Consider the following 23,403-nt stretch of genomic DNA (forward strand, 5'->3'; position numbering starts at 1 on the left):
CTAATAGTATACTATATATAAATTTATATTAAAATAACAATAATAATATTTATTGTACATACTTTATATTTGTGTCATTTAAAATATATTTTACTTAGTGCTTTCATCATTGCGAAAATGTAAACAAATATTTATAACACAATTTGTTGCTTAGTTTGCCTCTACATGTTCTTTACAAATATTTACAAAAAAATAGTTTTCGTAATATTGTCTTTTGTTAATATAGCTTTTACACATTGAAAGAAAACACATATATAAGTTTATAATAATACATAGCTTCAATTCGGTAAAGAAGTGTTTTCTTTCATTAGTTTTAGTAGTCAAAATACTTATTTTATATTATTTTTATTTTGTATACTTATATCAAATATATAATGAAATACTGATAAATAATAATAGAATTTGAAATTTAATATTTGCTATATATATATATATATATATAATGTATTTTTAATATGTAATACATATTTAAATGCTTTTAAATGCATTTTTCGTTATACTAAATCAGTAAAACATCTGCTATCAAGCTACAATAATATTCGATTACGGCAATCAACACCTTATTTTATCTTTCATTATAGTCTAACATAATTTTATAAGATCAGAACACGCATAAAATCATAAGGTTAATGTGTATACACCGCAATAACAAGCAAATGGCTGAAAAGACCGCGAAACTTAACTACAATACATAAAAAAAATTACCTCTTGTCAATAAAAGTGCTTTCTATTACATTGTGCTTACGCTGTGATGAAACGGGACAGCTAAGTGGTTTATTTTAGCTGGTATAGACGAATACTAAGAGCAGTGTTGGCCTAGCGGATAAAGCCTGTGACTATCGTAGGTTGGATCCTCAGTGTGCCTCAGTGTGCCAATAGACGTTCTATACGCGTAATTACCACTGTACGGTGTACTTGTACGGTGAAGGAAAACATCGTGTGGAAACCGTCATGCCTTAGACGCAAAAAGTCAACGGCTTGTATCAGGCACTGAAGGTTGATCACCTGCCTATTAGATAAAAAATGGTTACGATATAAAAATATAAGGCCTGGGCCTTAGTAGTGAACAATTTTGATTTGACTAAATTAAAACCGAGAACATTTACTCATTCAAAAAACTGCGCTGTCCCAATTATACCTAGTACTTATCTCTTTCTGACAAATTTGCTTTCGATGTGATGAAAAGAGATAGATTGTTATTTGCACTCGCTCAAGCAAATATTAAATCGCAATGATGACTGAGACGTAGGTAAATCTTTACGCCCTAAGGATTAGGATAAAGTTACCAATATTATCTCGTTCAGAAACGTAATACAAAGCTAAACATCGAAATTAATATTCATACACAAAGGAAGCATTAAAATTTCTCGTAGATCTAACAAGTATTAATTGCGCTGGAACGCTGCGAATTGTTTTTAGGTTTGTTTGTCGACGTTTTTCCGTAAACAATTTCATTGTATTATGAATTGTTTATGTTCAAATTCAACGTTTAGCTTGAAGTTTGAAGCTCGGAGTACCGTTAAGCTTTATTACACTTTCTTTATATAGTAAATTCTGTTAACTACTCGTTATTATAATTATCTTTAGTATTAAATAAATAATATTTTCACTGATTATATCATTAAAACTTTTAAAATAAATAAAGACTTCTTATTCACAAATATGCCAAAAACACTATCAAGAAGTAATTAAAGTTGGTGTTTTATTTGCAAATGCATATTGACTAAGTATTTGTTTCGATTAAAACACAATGCTTATTACTTTTAAACATGGTAGATTTTTGACATTTTTATTGTTTATAATATACCTTGTGAATACTAATTTATTTAGGGAAATTATTGTTTTGTTTGATTTTTATTTTATGAACTTTGCGGAGATATTTTTAATCAGCCTTTTTAATATGGTACAAAATAGAACAAGTTAGACAATATGTTAAAATACGTAACACTAGTTTGGGATAATTCTTAATTAAAATTAATAGTATCATACCTTTTTGTTAATAAATAGTGGTCGTACCTTTGAGTTTTGAAGTCGTTTAAAATAAGTCCACTACCAGGAGACACCTGACATTTACTTGTCTGCCTAAAGTCAAATTATGAGTGAAACAGACCCAGTCATGCAGCCCTCTGGGGATTACGGGAGTTCACTTTAGTCGCTACAGTTCATTTGATATCTCGACATTTCTTCGTCTGTAAGATCTTATATTGTAGACATATTAAAACTACATACGTTGTAATGCGATGTAAAATTTCAAAGGATCTTTATTTCCTTGAAATATAGATAATATATAATTGACGAGAAGACACATTGCAGGTTTTTTTATTTTGTACTCGTACCACCGGCATACATATAATACTGCCGTGGTTTTAATGGTAAGATAGAAATACGGCTCATGGCAATCATCGCGTTTTAATTTAACTGTTTAGAAATATAATAATAAATATTAGTCATCCTGAAATCTTTAAACGATTCCCATTTTGGAAAACTTTATTTCGCATTAAGTATTTTACCGCAATATAAAAATTTTCTCCAATATTAAACTTCAGATCTATGAATAATTTCTTGGCACTAAGTCCCCTGTGTAATGGCCTATCAACATTTTATTTGAGGGCCAGTTGAGAATTTTTAAGGAGATAATAAAATGTAACGAGTTTCGTGAGGAGAATATCCTTAAAGCACCTGAGACTTCTCGTATTAGGTCTAACCGATGTTGCTTTAATATTATACCAATAAAATACTACAATATACCAATACCAATAAATTATTACATTAAGAGGCAGACGCTTAACTCATTATTCATAAATATCCTTTAATCTTCAGTCACCCATTGTTTGTCCTTGCTTCTTAATAACAAACGATATTCCGCTCTTTGCCAATGTCGGGCTGATGTTTAAAAGAATGCTTTTAAGTAGAACATAATTTTGTGTTTTCGTAAAAACAAAGAATAAGTCTTTAATAATAGTAATTTTTAGGACCACCACATTTAGAGATTTGCCATGTTAGGAACCGTAAGTTCAAGTTTGGATCGTAATTTTTCTACGGTCTCAGAGTTATTGCCATATAAAAGGTACCCAAAGATAACCATTCTTATTCTTAGAAAAGAATTATAGTAATCACGGTAATAGATATCTTACTGACTTAGCCTACGTTTTAGTTTATAAAAAGGTTTAAACTTGACTTTTGACTTTTTTAATTACAGGCAGTGAAGTATTGAATGAGATTTAAATTTGGAATATTTAACACAAGTTTAGATTGTTTTTTACAATTTTAAATAGTTTGAGGTCTGGACCTGCGATAAAGTAAGAAATTGCTGTATTAAAAATAAGTAATAACTATACTAGAATACAATGCATGTATATAAACATAGATAAGACCAAGACGCAAAAAATAATATAAGCAGTATCACCAGGGACAAGCAATCCTTAATATTTAATTTTCTCAATTGTAATGTTTCTGCAACGAAGTGGTACTAAGTATATATTAATAAATAAATAAACTAACCATATTAAATCGTAATTTATACTGGGCAATAAATTTATTAATCAGGAAACAAACAGATAGATCACTTTAATGGAAATAGAAAGAAATACAGATAATATTTAAAGTTATAATATTGGATGCGATTGCATATTGCTCACAAAGACTTTCTAAGTTTTAAAAGCGATTATCTATCGTCGGAATTTCGCCCCGAGAGTATAGCCAGACACAGGTTGTCTCATCAGCACTGATTAATATAGCATAACACTTCATTAAAGTAAAAGAACCCGTTGAACCAGGAAATACAACAGTTACACAGAAAATAATAATTATTGTTGGTTGTCTTTGGTTAACATAGCTTTTACACATTTTTAAACATTGAAAGAAAACAATTTTTTCTTTCAATGTGTAAAAGAACTTGCGAAAGAAAAATAATTCTACCCAAGATTGGTTAGAAAAGACGGTATAAAATTATCAAACCTGGGATCCAATAACATCCAAATTAAAACCCCAAGACGGATTGTTTCCGCGAAAATAGAGGACACCGTGAGTCATTTCTGCAAAAACCCGTGATCTTTTAGTCGTTACTTTAGTCTATCTTTTAGTAGTTAGGATACTTTTGACATTCAACACCTTTTGTCTTCAGTCACCGTGCCCACGCACGCTGTAAAGCACGCGAAACGTCGGAAAAAATTAAATTTACAATAATGTCAATAATTATAAGTTTATAATAATACAAATAGCTTTAATCCGGTTAAAAATTGTTTTCTTTCAATAATAATTATAACAATAGACGAGACATGACAGAAGGCGGGAAAGCCAAATAGAAAAGACAGTAATAAAACGTAGTACTTTCTTGAGAAATATTATATAAAAATATCCGCTTGATCTCTCCTGAAGGAAGCTTAAAATCAGTTAAGGGTTCTAAAAGGATTGGTTGTAAGATCTTCGGTAGCAATTTGTCTCTAATCTCTCACCTTAATCTTGACGAGCCCAGATATTCAGAGCATGGAAAATGCAATCGGTCTTTGGGTCTCATTACCGTCGGAACTGGGCGTGTATTAATGAGCCCTAATACATATTAATGAGGTCTTGTTAGGCACCCTTGAGTGAGCAATTTTCATAGATTTTGGGAGTTATGTGTATTAAGTTTCAAGGGTTAATTTGAGGCGATACTAATAAACTCTTTAACGCTAAAAATAGTAATTGTAGAGGAGTGGGAACTTTTTCCTCAAAACGTTATGGGAAGTATGCCCAGAAGGATTTAATCAGTGATTTTGGCAAGACCTTCTCTTCTCTCACACTCATTATCAGGTTTTTACATTTGTAACTTTATTTAATTTAAAAAAGTACATAACGTTCTCGTTTTTATTTCCATGCACTCCTTATTGTTTGGCCGGTTCGGTTTCGAATAGTTCAATAAAATTTAGTTAAAAAATACCAGAATTCACCTGACGCGTATTGGGCATTGTACAATTTGTGAAACATTAAGAATTACGTTTATTAATATACTTGATATCTCATTAAGAACTTAATTTGCAATATCTAAGTATTACAAGTTAAAAAACCTAATAGCCTAAAACTTTATATAATTGAAAATATAACTTAATTGAAGTAATACTAACCTAATTAATATTATATAATTCATAAATAAATTGTCAAGATATCGATACAAATTATATCCTTCCGTAAGTCCCGTCCTTAACGACTTATCTTTTGGAAAATATTGTCCAATTATTCTCTTAACTTTAATTATAATTTAAAATTGGGGAAAGCCACAGGTGTGGTATCTTCAATATTGGATTCGTTAATTTTTATTTCTGTACATTCCGTATCTTGAACGTGATGTGGTCTTAATAAAAATGTTAATTAATATATTTTAAGTTATTTAATTACAACCTAGTTTAGCCTAGATTTGATTCATTTCACATACCTTAGCTACTCATGGATATATGTATATATAATTTATAGAAATTAGATGTTTCGACAATTTGTACTTTTTGTATTGAATTTCACTACTATATATAACGGAAACTGTAACATAACAGCTTCAACTAACCGATACAAGATTCATCTTTATAGAAAGAAAGTTTTTATTTTTGCAGCATTAGATAATAGTGGCGTAGAAATATGAAAGCGTATGAAAGTTGATTAGATTTCCCTTAATAACCCTACGGAAGTTTACAACACTTGGAGATTTAAAAATAAAGATTGCCAGAAACAGGTTAAAGATAAAATAAAGCTGTGTAAAGATTAAAATACTATTAAGGAAGGAGGTCGTCTGAAATTGATGAGGACAAGCGGAATTAATCTCCTAATCATTTGTTTCTCTGGCAAAGCTCGGCGTCCATTTGTCGTCTAACTTTTACGATACCAATTTTGGCTTTAGAATAAACTTTTGTATAAAACATTGTATTTTAATTTATATACAAAGCCAGCATTTACTATCCAGTGTGACACAATTTAATTTAAATTAATAGATAATTTGTCTTTATAGCACTTAAAAGCTTATTTAAGTATCAATTAAATTATAATTACTGAAAAGTTGCCATGTTAACGCCATCTATTGCGGGAAATAGATCTTTGAAAAAAATTCTGGATTTTCTAAAAATTACAAATTGTTTTTTAGTTTTAATTTCTAACTACAATTGTTGTTAATAATTCCAAATGTCGAGTTATGTAAATAATGTAATAAATCAACGGGTATAACAATAATAACATTATATTTATTCTTATATAGTAATCATATTTTACATTTAATAAAAAACTTGTGCGTGTACTAGTGTACTCACATAAGTGAAACTTTTTTATGACCTTATTTTTAGAAAAATTATCTACTATATGCAACTTTACAGAAATTGGTTAAATAAAGTTAAATTAGATAAAGTTCAACAAAAGGCTTTTATTATCATAGACATGAATACAAATAATACAATTATTTCATTTAACCTTAATACTACTAAGATTATAACAGAATTTCATTAATTGTAATACTATAATAGAATTATATTCCTATCCTCGTTATCTTTATTATATATCTTTGTTATTAATGTCGTCAAATCTCTTTGAATCAACCGTGGTAGGGACAAGAAAGATATGGCGCGTAACGGTATAATGTGACGGTAAATTTTTTACAACGCCTGATAAAAAAATTCACTTCAAAAAATCAAAGTTCTAGCAAAGTTACCATTCGAATTACGATCTTAATTTTTTCAGGTTCATCACATCAATGATTATGATTGAATTTTAGCTATCACTTAGATTGGTACTAATGGTATGAAATATTAAGTATAGAGTCAGTGTATTAAAATTGCCTTTTGTAATATGGTCACTGGTACCTTCACTAAAATCCTAAAGCAGCGCCACTGTAGTAGCTGGTAAACACTTGTTTCCCATTGTGTGTGGTAAGCAACGTATGTATGCTATAGATTATCCTTTCTACCCATTCCTTACCAGTTTTTAAAACATCTCTCAATTTAACCTGAACCTCAATACAAATATTCGTTAAATCATATCATGTTCATCTCAATTAACTAATAAGGATGTTATAGTTTACTTCATAAAATATTTTAAAAGTTGCATTAAGGGATTTTAATAAAATTGCCACGGTTTATTATAATGCCTTTATAATGTTCCTTACTAGAAAAATAATCCTAGCAAAAGCAAACAACGCAATAATTCAGTTTAATCTTAGTTTCATATCTAAGTACGCACTTTATCCGTTCATTTTCCGTAAATACGCGCTTATATCCACTTTGTGAACATTTGAGATAAAAATATATTGTATCATTTACCACAATGGCGTCTGTTTAAATCTTCATTGTAACAACGATTACAGTAATAGGTACGAAGCGTTTGTGCTAGAGTTAAGCTAAACTGGTAATTTAAAACCTTTTCAAAAAATATGGAAGATGTTATTAATGTGACATATAATTAAATAGGAACAACGTGTGTGTATTGTAGCGTCTCTACATTGTTCAATATATGTAACTAGTCTGGCCATTGATACTGTTACATGAAAACAGTTACATCAGTTTTTCAACTTATTATTAAAGTACAATATGGAATGGGGTCATTGAGTCTCTTTAAAAATCTTTGGAGCAAGCAGTGGCTTAATTTCCCTTGAAAGCAGTGCGTAAATCCATAGATTCCTGGCCAAACAGATTAAAGGCCATTTTACTATGCGTTAATTTCATGATGTTTTAATTAAAAAAAAATTATAAAATTGAATTATTAATGAAGTTATGGCCAATAAGCTAAAAGGTTAAAGAATAAAAGGGGCACATTTAAAAAAAATGTTCTTTTTAGGGGTTCTATTTAAAAAATAACTTCAATTGATTATTGAATTAAAACTACACAATTATAAGATTCACAATTATTTAAAAGGTTTCATATGAGAAGTAATATTTATAATTTAAATATTCGATAACAGCTCTATTTATATAAATAGACAAACCAAAAAATACATTAAGCTGCGAAAAGCTGCGGTCCGTATCTACAGATACAATTGACATAGGTACAGATGTTTGGATGGTTTTACACTCTCAGAATCAGCATCAAACTAAGATGGAATGTAAGTATTTTTGAGGATAAAGGATGTGGAATATCAAGAGTCTGCTTACAGTCCTCAGGTGATTTTGTATGGTACAAAGTATGAGATACTTTAAGTAAATAATTCAGAAAAATATTTAAATTGTTAACAACATGTCTTTAATAATTCTAAAAGAAACTTTTTGCAGGCTTCAGACATTTAAGTCTGTCACAGTTATAATTCGTGCTAGTGAGAAATCGTCATAATTTTTTTATGACACCGTATCGTATCCCTGACTTTTATATAGCAGTATATTTTTACCATAACAAAGTATTATAAATACGAATGTGTTCTTTGATTATACTACCAATTAATCGAATGTTCCACATATATGTTTGTTTAACATTTAGTGTATTTTTGTTCGTTGGAAAGCCACATTACTCACATTCCAAATGGCTCGGGTGAGCTTTCTTAACATGTAATACTTTATTATAATGTTATCCAGGCAAATTAGCTACAGTGGCTTATCTATATTAACTGGCTCAACTGGCCACGTACCCCAGAGATAATACAGCGTGGGACTCTGAGAAGTAATTATCTCACGTTATGCAGCAATACACGTTAAGTCTCAGTAGACCTGCTCGTATATATCTTGCAGCCAACTAGCTTAATCAGCCGTTCAATTAACAGCCTAGCCGTTTAACTAGCGGCCTGAAAGATGTTTTTAGCCAGTTGATTAAACAGCTAGGCAAATGACTTGGATTGATCACGTTTCACTTTCGGCCACTCTCAAACTAGAAATGAAACTCTCTACACTGTCAATGTGGCGTCGGCAAACCACAACTTTGAAGGTGTTTTCCAAAGTTTCATGAAAAACAACAAGTAAAATGAAAGACTGTAGTGACAGTAATGTGAATTTGACTTGACAATTAAATTTTAATATAAAATGTATTTTATGTCATATGTTTCACCTTTTTTATTTCTGTCAAATAATGACTCTATGGTACTAATGGCCTAAGCAGTTTATTAAATATTGTAACAAACGCTACGGCTGAATATCTTTCAGGCCGTTAGTTAAACGGCGCCGTTTAGTTAAAAGGCTAGGCTGTTAATTGAACGGCTAATTAAGCTAGTTGGCTGCGACAAATATATAATAACTTGGTATAACTTTTTTATAAACAATATTTCTTTATTCATTCACTATAGTTAAACAGTCTGAATTTTAATTGGTTGTACACTGCTCCCTAACCAGTAAATCTGGAGTCGTTTTCATATTACTTTTATGCCTGACTTTATCTCTAATCCCTTTCTTACGTTGGAACGAGTAAGTATGTTTTCAAGCAGTAAAATATACTTTCTATAACTAAAACATTCACTAAAATAAATCACTTATAGACTATTCCACACACTTACTTGCCCTAAAAAAAAACACAATCCTTCAAAGTATCTGACAGCAGATCAGTTCGCTTAGCGCAGCGAATTTTAACGTCAATCGCGAAATGTAATAGGGTTCTTGAATTTATACTGACTGATAGCAATCAACCCTCATCTCTCTATATAAATAATCATTGAATATTTAACCAACGTCTTTATATAACAGTATGTATTCTAAATAAAAAGGCGATAAGAACATGGAGAAACTTGTCTGGTTAACAAAGATGGCAAAAGATCACGTGGCCGTTCACAAACCAGATAGACCGAATGAAACACTCATCGTCCTCAAAATGGATGGTTTTCATGAATGAAACTGATGATTAATAAGAGAGAAGCTGGATAGAAACCGCTGGAAACCAATAGTTCGCTCCAGATGTTTTCTAGCTGACGCGCACACATGAGCTACCGACAGAAGTGAAATCCGAAGCGAATATGGTCAATTAATACTAATAACAAAAAAAAGTTAATTGGGTAAAATGATTCTGAATTCATTTCAACCATTTAATTAACTGGAGAGCTTATTAAAACAAAAAATAATACTTTAAATAAAACAGCAAAAAATTATTTCAAAGTTGACGTACTCGTCAATTTAACAACCGCAAAAGCAGAGCTTTACATTTAAAACATTGGAATAACAAAAACTTTTATACCAAACCACAGAATAACAAGTGAATAAAAGATTGTGTTTTTTGAAATGCTTCGTTTTAAATTAATTTATTCTGCGGAGGAGATAGATGCAGTTCTAAATTCAAATTCCTGTTTTAATGTAAAATTAAGGTGTGGCATTTCGTCGTGTAAAGGTATTTTCACATATATGTTAAATACAGGAAGTGTTTTTTCGAATAAGAATTTAAATACACAAGTAATGTATAAAATACTCGTGTCACAGTTCGTTCCCATACTCCTTCGAAACGGCTCAACCGATTCTTATGATTTTTTTATACATATTCAGTAAGTCTGAGAATTGGCTACTGTCTATATTTCAACCCCCTAAGTGATAAGGGGTGTCCAATCTAAAGAATTATTTTATTTAAAAAAAAATCATGACATAGAAAAATACATACAACCCTTCATTTTCACCCCTCTGCTATCAATCCCTATATTTTATTTAAAAATATATAACACACAGAAAAACCCAATAAGTTCTCGGAAAAACGAACAGTCTCTGGGGTAGCATAGCAAAATATTCTATGTTGGTATGTACTAAAAAGGTTAAAAGGAAAGGTAAAAACTTTAAGTTTTTATTTAATAGGAGGCACACGGGCAGAAGGCTGACCTGATGTTAAGTGATACTACCGCTCGCGAACACTCACACTGCCAAAAGGCTCGCAAGTGCCCAGCTTAAATTTGATACGACGAAGGACATATTTATTTACAATATTTTTCAAAGTCTAAAACTTTACCTTTTCTTTTAAAAAGTTTTAGTTCTATTGTTTTTACTTTGAAAGTCCGACTACCACGAAAAGTCTCTTAATTTTTTGGTTAACATGAAACTTACAAATATCGTGACTCATTGGTATAAGATTTTAATATCGGTCCAGAAGATCCAATGATTACCGTATACAACTTCACAAACTATACCTCATAATATTAGTATAGATACATTTATTTTCATACCCGCTAATTACAGGAAGAATTATATAAAATACATGTAACACATCTCTGTTTAACAGTTTACTAACATATGTCATACATTGCTTTAGGAGCTTATATTTATGAATATTCTTCCATTGAAACTGACTGATTCTACATTCGATAATTTCAGTACTCAACTGTCATTGTGTAGAGAAATGACAATAACACTGCAATGCAATCAATAATTTGCAACATCGACAACAATTTGACATTTTGACAACCCTAATTACATACAACCAACTCCCAGGTAGAACACTATTCAGTTTCAAGCGCAGAGAAACGAGCCTGTTTCGGTACATTAACCAAATTGCCGGGGGCAGCCCTGCCGCGCAACGTTTCAAATAATGACGTGCTTCCGCAACTACACGCCTAGTTTTAGTTCTCGTGCTGTTAACTTTTCTACGCCATGAACTTACGTCACCGACCTCAGGTGAAAATTTATATTTATGCATTTCCGCATATAGGTCGAAATAGAAAATAAAAATGTGGAATCATCAAACGTTCTGCTGAAGTAGATGTTACATTAAACTTTAAGAGCTTTTATTTACTTCTAAGGTACCTAGATAGTTACGTTCTTAATAAACAGGCTATATTTGACTTTTAAAAATAGAACACGAAATATCAATTAATATTTAAATTTAACCACACATTTATGTTTCGTTTAAAAGTTTTAATTGTTCAACACGTTTTCCATTTTCATTATAACAATTTAATTTTATTTAATAGAAACCAAATAAAACACATACCAGTAGGATTACGCTCCGTCCTTTACACGACAAATCTTGTTTAAATAAAAATTTAATTAGGCAAGTGCCGCGTGCTGGGAAAGCGAACTGCAAACAAACGGAAGTTAAGTACTGCGTCAAATATGATGAATGAAATTGCGAGATTGTACTTGAGGTGTAATTACTAAAGGATTCTGTAAGATTGTTCTCCTAGCTCAAACGTTTGTATTAATCATAGTTCCAATACATTAAATTTCGCTCTAGAATATGAAAAAAATCATTCTAAATCATATTTATTGCTTGCTTAAGGCAATTCAATTTGCATTAACTATGAGTAATATCGTTATTTGATATATGCTAATTCGTGACCAGTGACCTTACCTTATTAGTGACTATAAGTACAACATCATTTTACATTGAAACAAAACAACTTTTTAACCGGATTAAAGCTATTTGTATTATTATAAACTTATAATTATGCGTGCGTGGTCACGGTGAAAAGCACGCGAAACGTCGTAAAAATTAAAATTTAAAATTATGTAAATAATAAAGCGTAAGTAGAGTAGAAGCTATGTTAACAAAGACTATACTATCATTTTTCATATTTTGCAAGCTTGATACATGGAATATTCATGGAATTTAATACATATAAATAAATATATTACTTGCGTCATTAGCAAAACGCATAGTTTAAAATACTTTAATAATTTGGAGCTGAATAAATAACAAAACCGTGAAAAATTTAACAAAAAAACAGCACAAATTTAGCAAAATTAAGCGTTACTTTTAAATAATTTTCCCTTTTTATTGATAGAAAAATGCTTTTCCACTCCAGTCACGACTTTTGAAGGTTTGAGAAATCATTAAAAAGGCACGCGCCTTAGCTTTTGCGGGATTTTCACACACTGTTTACCGGGCGATGATCCGTTTCAACGACGCGGGAATTGTCGACTTTCGTAAATACGCGGTCTTATTTTCCCGTATATTATTTGGATTTTGTTTTCGTATTGTACTTGCAAAGAGTATAATAAAACAAGGGGGAGTTAGGTCGTGTCAATATAAAGTGTGAATACTAGTCTGTGTAGTGTACGGCTATTATGTTATTAATTTAATAAGCTTACGAGTGAGGTTATTACTGTTGAACGTGCTAATCGGGAATTATTGATTTAAACTGAAAACTTCTTTTTGTTGGTTGTTTATGTATCAATTAAATTTACTATACGGAAACTTGAATGTAACTTTAAGTTTTATACGAATGAGTTTAATTGCAAATTCTCTCGGAGACGTCTACAAGGACGAAGTCCGTAGACCTTCGTAGCTTGATTGCGTCATTAACAAAACGCATAGCACGTCGTTCTAATTGTTTAGGGTATGAAATATGAATGCCGTGTGTCATAACCAATACACTTTTGTCATTCGGCCATATTTATCGCTAGGTCTCGAGGTCGCTGTAGTACTACGGGGGCATACGTAAATAAAATAATAAACATTAAATATAATACAAATATTGCGAAGCTAAATAAGAACATTATACAAATGACACTTGTTTACATAATTGTAATGCTAATCCAACTGAGTCAGGTACAAAAGAGGTGTTTTCACATTTACATAAACATCGCAAACACTTTTTGACACGACTTGAATATGTTAATTTATAAAGTCCCCTTAAAGTAAATAAATTACACGTGGGTTACACTAACAAAGATGAGGTAATTGTTCTTCAGTTTAGAAACTTGTTAAAATTTCATTCGGAGATTTAGTTGGGTTAGAGGTGGGATGAGTGTTTGAGCGAGTTTTGATTGCCAGGTACGTTTATAACGTGGTTTGTAACAACGTGGTACGAAAAATATTTCACTTGTCCTATAAATCGTTATCAATGAAATAGTCGAAGAGATCTGTCAACCCCACACCCCATTAAAGAGTAACGAAGTCATTATGTTATTTCTGGCGCATTCGTGAATCTAACATTTTGCTAAACTTTGCAGATTTTTGCTCATTATTGCATTGAAACTTCTTTAGGCACATGAAGGTAAAATATTGACGGAAATGACATTAAGATGTGCAGCGTTTTTGTCGAAGAAAAGGGAGAGATCGGTATCAATACCGATTGAGAGAGAGTGAGAAAGGGAGACCGAGAAAAAATACATGCTATTGGTGATGTATATGCTTAGTAGTTACATATTAGAACTTTAGATGTCAATTCTGTCGCATAACATCTTATGCAGTAAATAAAATTAACGCAGATTTTTTGTATATCATCAATAGCACGTATACAGTTTGTAAACAGTGTGAATATAGATATACAAATACATGGAATGATCATATACTAGTACATGACAGTCTATTTTACCTTAGTAATAATTAATTTACAAAGAAGTTTCATATTCATTTATACGGAAATTAATGTTTACCTCGCACAAAGAATATAATAAGCTCCGATTACATATCTCGCCTTCATATATCCTTAACACGAAAAAAGTCTTACAACTGTCAGTCGTAAGGATAAGGATAAATTAGTAAGGGAATAATAAGGTTAGATTGATAATATAATAAGTAATACTTTGCGTTTGAATAGTTCATAATACACAATCCCCTGGCACTAAAAAATTTAGAATCGATAGCGTAACTAATTAATAAAATTGGCAAAAATGTAATCAAATTCAGGTGCGTAGCATAACCCAAACGAAAACAGCGTTTGGTTTAATATTATGGATCATCCTCATCAAATATAAAATAAAAATACACATATGGTATACCTAAAGAGTTCAAAGCGATATAATATAGTGCTTGATTGTGATTATTTTATTTTTCTAACTTGGTAAATAAACTCTTGAAAAGCGTTTACCGTACCAACTAGTCGAAATTCCTTCGAAATTTCAACTGCCGGCGTCTTTTTGTTTGAAACTTGAAGCTTAACCAAGTTCATTAGAAACTTATACATCTGACCCTAGCTACTTAAATTTCTCTGAGTTTGTAATATTACCTTCAAGTTTCTGCATAAAATGTTACAAAGTTTTAGATTCTATATTTACCGTTTAATAATTTAAATGTCCAGATCGACGCGGTTGCTTGCTTGGTTTTATTAGAGACAAAAAAGACCTTTGACCTACCTTCAAACTATTTTAAAGTTTATTCACTAATTAAAATCAATTGTAATTATGAAGATACAACTGTACATTTGCGGTAAGTGTCGCACGTGTCCTAAGCACATATAGAAAATATATATATCCACGATATGTTACACTTAACTGTTATGTATTTACTTACTTCTTGAAACGTATATCTAAAGATTTCATGTTTTCCCCTGTACCACTTCACAGAATGCAGCGCTGGATCGTCTGGCTGTCGCATATATTGACAGCGTAGTTCTGCGTCTATCCTAGGGTCTGCCCAGCGAGGTACGTCGAGCTGTGTGATCGTGTGGCACATGGTACGAGCTGAAATAAATAGATTTCTCAATTGTTTTTATTGTTTATATAAAAATTGTATTAAAGTTAAGAAACTTATAAATAGAGAGAACATTTTGTATTCAGTAATACATATGAATGCTAATATCAGCCATTAATATTGTCGACACTATCAAAATATATTGTTTATGATATAGTTGTAAGATGAATTTTTATTTTCCAAACGCAGATTTATAAATCATTTCTTATATTATATTTTACATCAGTAGGCTATGGTATGTGTAAAAAAACATGTGTGTTAGATGTTATACTTTTTTGGTGTAACAAAATAAAAATCTTTTAAATTGTTTTATCTTTCGCCTACGTTTATTAAAAAAATGACACTAACAACAGAAAAAATTGAAAGTTTTATTATAACGCATTATCTAGTTAAATAAAGTTTATTTAAATATCACATAAAAATTATTTCTACATAATAAAATAAATTGACTTTTTTATTTTATAATCTTGACTATGCTAACTTCAGGGTGTCGGTGTTTTGTAATGGTGTGCGGTGTCTTTTTTTTGTGACTATCAAAATTACTCTCATCATTTTCCCTAAAGCGCCAAGAGAATTATTTTCTATAAATCTTCTTCTTCTATAAATATTCTCATAAAACATAGAATCTTCTAGAAATCTGTAAGTCATACAAGATACCTATACCCGAAGATTGTTCATAGACATAGATAATTACTAGTGTTGATTGAATAGAGATAGTCTATGGCCATAGTCCATTAAATAGTGAATCTTACGACTGTACGCTTATAATCGTACGTTTATGATATATGTATTAACCTATACAAACCCGTACATGTCATAAACATAAACCCATAAATACACACTATAAATTGTTTGAATACGTTCCTCGCATCAATAAAAGAACAGTTGATTCAATCCGTTGTTCGAGATTCGTAAGATTGAGGCAAGAACAAACAATATTAGGGGCTTAAGACAAACAAGACGGAATTTGGATCTCGCCGTATTCTCGAGTATATTGCCGAATACAAAACTTGATTTATCGAATGGCAATTGTTTATTGAGCTGGCAACTTCGTTGGATCGGGATTGCCAATCAGTATGAAATAGGGTGCGATTATCGAACGTGCGTATCTGTTTTGTGTCTGTAATCATCTTGGAGAAAGGATTTTATACATTATTCTTTAGCTTGAAACACACATAGGCTATATGCCTAAGTATATTCTACCGCTTTTGAGGCTATCTTGTTTATTACTGTTCAGTTTTCATTTGGACATTGATGAACTGCTGACACGGCGCACGTATGTTCCAAATATTGAAGCTGAAGAGTAATTTTGAATTATATTTTATTCGAATATTGATCAAATGCTGACACGACTCACGTGTGTTCCAAAATGTTAATAGCTGAAGGTGCGCAATACACCAACAGCTCCTTTAAATAATATTATGTATGTGTGAATAGGTGTAAGTAGTATTTAAGATATTGTCTTTGAATAATAAATCAGATTTGAATATTGCTCTGTCGTATTCATTTCTCGCTTCCTCTCAAAGTGGCGTAGACTACCTCAAGCCCTTAATTATCGTGGTAAGCCTGCCCGATAGCTTTGAGATAATCCCACCACCTCGAACCTTTGATCCTACCCGTAGGGCTCCGTCTGTTACCTTAGGTCTCTTGTTGCATACATCCCGTACTTATTTATATATTCACTATTTATGTGTTAGGGTACATCTGTAGGGTTAAGGGATCCGTAGGGTTGTTAGGTTCTTACATCTCACACTCTCACATATTTAGTTATCTAGTGCAGCTTGTTCATACATACAATACATATACAAAACAGATACTCCTGACATTCAATACATATAAAGATTAAACACACATTTCACAGTCCACTAGCTAGCAAGCTGTACAATTACTGTTCCATATTATACTTGTAATATATGATGATGATTTGTACGAAATAATGTTATATTTAGGTTAAATGAAGTTTATGATAATTAAAAACGTACAGTACACAAGAAATAATATTAAAAACATAAAAAGTAAAATCACGCAGCCGTCGTATGCTAATAGTGCTTCAAAGTCCATACTTAAAACCGTAACAGGCGTATTTGGAACTACTGGAGGTCCAGTGCTACTATGTTCTATATCTCAGAACGCAAACTTTTGTAAAAATTAAATGAAAAGTGAAATTTATTTGTAAGCTTTCAGTACTTATAGTCACTAATAGCAAATGTAAATATTGCAGATAAATAATAAACTATAGGCCACAACAAACGTGTCCTATAGCATTTTATCTGAATAATTGTTGCCTGGCCTGTGTTTAATATTTTTTTTGTTTAATACTTTATGTTTACACTAATTATAAACTAATATGCATCGGTCTATCGTATGAAAATAGTTCTATGAAAGGTTTTCTATGAAATGTGTTCATTACAGAAGCGCAGTTTATTATCACAAAGAGTGAGCAATACCTTTCTTATGAAACTGAGTGGTTTTTACGGCCCGTTCCCCGCAGGCACAAGATGACAATGGTTGACCCACATTTTCACACAAAACACGTATCTAGCGAGTTTTCTAATTCACTTCAATTCAACCAGTAACTCGCTCAAGTGTTTTTATCTATATTAACTGAAGCAGTATATACACCAGAAAGGGTAAGTTCATAAAAATCCATAATGTTATTTTTTGGGTGCAACGGATAATAGACCAGCGCTAGTAACGCCAAGAAACAAACCGCTCACATTAAGAATCGGTTCCTGAAGTATGGAGTTTAAAAACTGTTGTTTTGATAGCAGATGTATTTCTCTTAAGGTTTACTACTTAAAAATATTTTCTAATTAGTATTATTGTATATTGTTCACATTAACATTGTAAAAATAACGCGTAACACAGCCGATTTATATTATTTGTTTGGAAAGGTCAGGCTCATTTCTGTTCCTTTTGGTACATCGTGATCATCCACCCCTACCAACCTCATATCTCATGTGCCAACCCCATAGAGCTCGTGGTTTAAATTATTTTTAGACTAAAGTATTATCTTTTGTTAACATAGCTTTTACACATTGAAAGAAATCACTTTCATAGCTTCAATCCGGTTAAAAAGTGTTTTCTTTTAAAGTGTTATTATATTTTTGTGTAGCAAAATCAAACGCAGCATAACATTTGAAATAAGCGATAAGCTTATTTTTGCCTCTCTCGCGATTAGCATACAAATGTCTCCTTATCCTTAATAATTCGGGGACAAGACTCTTGACATTTAAATTGTCACAAACTGTCAGAAATATGACTGTGCAATTTCATTGTGAATTTTGTTACCCCGCTAAGGTTTCAATATATTTAGTTTAGTAGTTACTTGATTTATAATAAAACAGAATCAATATAATAATATAATATTGTATTATTTTGTTTACTTTTTTTGATAAGAAATTAATATATATAAAATGCGGCAATAAATATCAAATCTGAGGGAAACGGGCAGCTTTACGTTGAAGTAATAATCTTATCTCATCACAAAACCTATAATTATAAATATTAACTACAAGTGAGAAATATAAATTTTACTACTCAAATATAACACCAGAATTTACTGATAATATTTTAAAACTTTAAAAGTATTACAATCGAAAATTCGTCTTATTATTTCTGATAATTTAACCAACGTACACAACAATCTAAGTCTCACCTTTCATCTTAATATCGGAGCTGAATCGCGGTATAAAAACAAAAATATTTCTTTCAAAAATATCCATTATACAAACTTGACACCTTAATAAAAGAGGAAAAATTAGATGCTCATGATTCCCACCGACGTTATAATACATTCGCTCGGGTTCACGTGATAAATTTTAATATAGACCCGTTTATAAATGGTGCTGCGTGAAAAACATTAGTTAATGTACGCAGACCGGTAATTCTATGGAGAATACGCTTGTATTTTTCAAGATTTTTCTCTCACATTTCAGCATAACAAATGAATAGGATTTTTGGGTGTTGAGCTTGAATTTTACTGTACGATAAACACGTTAATCTTATTTTATCCTATAATGTTTATTATAATATAAGATAATATTTACTATAAAGTACATAAATTTTAATAGGCGTCCTATGGCAGTTTGTGACGCACACCACATCTATCACATATGTCATCATCAGCCCGTCTAGATATTTCCAACACAACTTGACTTAGGGTCTTTTATGAAAACGGCTCACCGATTTCAACAAGGACGGTAATATACTCGCGCTCCTTCTGGCAGTTGCTATAAAACAAACTCTGAACCGGTGGTACCAAGTCTACCTCCGCGGTTACGTTTAAATCTAGTTCTCTCTTATCTTAGTTTAATTTAAAACTGTATTTTAAACATAGACAAACACTTTACTAGGGCATTGTAAAATGCTGATAAGTCCAATAAAATTTATTCATATTTGTGCCAAGGTTGTGGTTTGCAATCGTACTACAAAAAAAGTCGAAACATATTTTGCCAATATTTACCATGCAAATAATCACCTCCGAGACTACGTTTTAATATAGTTCTCTCTATCTTAGTGTAACTTTAAAACCGTGTTTAATAAACGTGCATTTATAGCCTAAAATCTTTGTTTCCATTGACACGTCATACATTTTTTTTACGAAATATGTAATGATTCACAAATAGGTCTCTCCGGTGAAGAGTCGAGAAACCCATTAAGCAGCGAGAGTAACCGAGGAATGGTAGCTTGTTGACGCTGGACAGTGCGAGCCGAACGCACAGCAAAAAGGTTATGCTTCCGGCAGCGGTAATAATTGTCCGGAACGTACAGTCTCATGATCTCTCCCAGCAAGTATGCACTTTCCGTCTTGTTCTTAATTAAAAAGCGTAATTCACTTAATCCAAATGTATTTTAATTATAGCTAAATCTCTACGAATTTCTAATGCATTGTACCCTAAAACCGCCATCAAGAACTTAGTAGGGTAGAGTGTTATTACCAATTTGTATGAAAAGTTTAAAAAAATGTATCTCCTGAACCATAAGTTTGCGCAATCTAAAACTTTGCAAAACTCTTTCTTTCAGTGAGTCTACAAAAAAATCAACAAAAAAATATGCGCATTTAAATCGACGGTCCATATTGGAAAGTTTAGCCAAATATTGTTCCTGTGAAGTTAGCAATGTATATTATTCTATACTTCCACCAACGAAAGGTAAATTACTGCAACTGCGGCATTGTATAGTATAATATACGTTAGTAAAAAAACACGGGAAAAACATGCTAATTTTCATAGCGACCAAAACTTCTTACGTATAAAAATATGTAAGAACAAACATTTAGGCATGTGTATTTTTAATAAACATGCATATTTAGGGGTAAAAACATAAACACAAAAATAAAATAAAACTTACCATAGATAAACCTGAGCTGCGCATTTTGACGGTTATTTTTCACAACTGATTCAAAATGATGACATATAAACTACTATTTTTTGAAGTATAAATAAATGCCATGTGTTTAATAAAACGAAGTGAAAAATGATTTTACAGTGATAATATATTTTTATAAAGTTGTAGGTATGGTATACTATACAATGAACATAAGGGTTAATATGCAGTATAACTTTAAAATTAATTGTACCCATATATATACCCAGCAATTCAAAAAATGGCAAATATATAGTCACCACTAAATCCTTAATTGATTTTCAATAACATTTAGGACATAGTTTTTGAGTATATCACTAAATGACACTACAATGTTCAAGAAACGTTCGTTACGAGTTATGGCTAATTGTTTTGAATTACTGTTTTACCGACATTCACCAATTTTTTTTTATTTACTCACGAACACTGTAGAAATACAATATTATTACGCTGTAGATCACTAATTAGAGCTCATTCAATTATCTTAAAAATACCCTAAAATAAGGTTTTTTGTTTAACTCAGATGTCGAACGTTTTACACTTCAAAGCATAAGCTTAGATGCACGTGCTTTTGAGCGGATAACACTTTCACAGCATCCCGTACGCTAGGTTAAAACATAACTGTACTTTAAACTATAAATCTCAAGTAAACAGATTTTAAAACGATTAAATATGCGGACCCGATATTGTTGTGACTTTGTTGCGCTTGACACTTCTAGTCTTAATTACTAGTCTGGCCATAAGTTCTGTTACAAATGAATATTTCATTTCCCATATCCTTTCGTGTTAATTATAAAATTACAATATAGAATAGGGAACACCCCATCATGGGGATCACTACAAATCTATTTTAATTTGGTCAATAAAATAGATTTGCAGTGATCGCCTTGCACAAAGTGGGTATGGAGCCGTCGGTCATATTCCAGACATTTCAAAAGCTTGATATCAGCCGTATGTTCGTTTATCGCACTATCATGCTGTTAAATACAGAATTCGTCAAAACCCCATTAGGAATCAAACATCTTATAGCGAGAAATGAAGATTCCCGCTAGGACTCCGTCGCGTATTATAAAATAAGACCTGAAGCTCGGTGTTTATCGTCGTAAACAGAGTGGATCGATCAAAACGCCTTCTGCCGCGATACGTAGGTGAAAAGCACAGAAATATCCTCTTTGGCCGATGAAAAAATAATAAAGTTGGTAAGGGCGTGTCTTATCTAGGAGTCACAAGACAAAATTTATATGAAAAAGGAGTGAAAACTTCAGCCAAAGTGTATCAAGATACAGTATCACAAAATGATAACTCTCAGCAATATACTTTTTAAATATAGACCTTGGTGTTTCTAGCAGGATTCTGCACCTGGTCACAAGGTACGAACTACCTAAGCCTGGCTTGAAACCAACGTTCTGGACTTTGTAAAAAAACATTATACATACGTACATTTAAAAAAAATGCATTTTCAATTCTGACAGAACTTGTGGCTGGACTAGGTATATATATATATATATAGTATTGTACTATGTAAAAAAATATTTTATTCTAACCACAACTTTTATGTGCAATAATTATAAGACACATAAATGAGAACGTAAGTCATAATACAAGTATAACACGTATACATGTTTCATAACAAAAACTAAATTGCGGAGCGTCGAGCATTCCACAGACTATGCTAATTTATGAAAATCTCAACGCAATTGTCACAGAGTATAATTTTTAGAGATAACTTATCAATGCGATCAATGCGATCAACAATACCATATTTCGGTTTACAGTAAAACTTATTCTTTTAAATTTTTAATGAATTATTTTTTAATACTTTTTTATCTTAATTAAAGTAAATATAAGTAGATGCCCTTGAAAATTATAAGTACTATTGCCCTTATCATTCATTATCCGACTTATAATTTCTATGTTTGTGTATTTGCTAAGATCAATTATGAAAACCAACTATATGATAATAGTATATTATATTTCCTTAGTGATATTTCATCCTAATTCTACACAATTTAACTTGCGGACAGACTATTAAACACATAATAAAAAACTTACTCTGTTGTTGTAGGTTAATCTGTGGTTGGTACGGAGCTTGTTGTCTGTGTCATTGGAAAAAATATTTACAAAATGCGCGGTTAAATCCCTGTTCTTGAGGGAAATTATAACATGCTACTTTATATTGTTCTGAAACTGGGACAATATTTCAGTTATGACTCCTCAAATGGATAACATAGGTATTTTATAAAGTTAGCATACAATACTGGAACAAACTAATCATAAGTTTTTGTTGTTTGATACTATTTTGATCGCAATTTTTCACGTTTATTCATACAAACAGAAATAAATCTTAATTACCTTAGATTTAACCTTAAACTAAAGATCAATACAACAAAAATTTTAATGGCACATAAAATAGAAAGTGACATAGAATATACAAATGGCTATATAATATTTTAATAATGTATCCTAACATAAACTAAAAATGAAAACATTGCAAACATTCAACATTACTTTTGATCATAATTAATATGCTATATGCTAAAAAAATGCTATATTGTAGCATTATTTCCTACGAATAATTATTTTGATTTATTTTTATTTCGTTGCTCCGTGAATCAAAGGTATCATATTAAATTAATAATAATGATTTTGTTGTTCATAAAATCTTATGTAGCAAAATAAAATTGCAGATATCCCGCCCATTAGGGTCTTATAATTTCACCTTTATTTTTAAATAGGTTTGAATTATTGCGTACAACAAAATCTTAATATAATTAAAAATTGACCGAA

The 23,403-nt window shown here is 31.2% G+C and overlaps 1 protein-coding gene across 1 annotated transcript in view; it reads right to left on the reverse strand.

Annotated features, from left to right (window-relative positions):
• The window catches only part of LOC123708583, a 58,677-nt gene that overhangs the window by 16,921 nt on the left and 18,353 nt on the right, over positions 1-23,403 (reverse strand). The window contains exon 2 of the mRNA XM_045659363.1: positions 15,070-15,239. Within this exon, the coding sequence (XP_045515319.1) occupies positions 15,070-15,239 (170 nt within the window). The remainder of the gene's footprint in view (positions 1-15,069; positions 15,240-23,403) is intronic.

This window comes from Pieris brassicae, chromosome 4 (assembly GCF_905147105.1).
Source record: "Pieris brassicae chromosome 4, ilPieBrab1.1, whole genome shotgun sequence".
Classification (NCBI taxonomy): Eukaryota; Metazoa; Arthropoda; class Insecta; order Lepidoptera; family Pieridae; genus Pieris; species Pieris brassicae.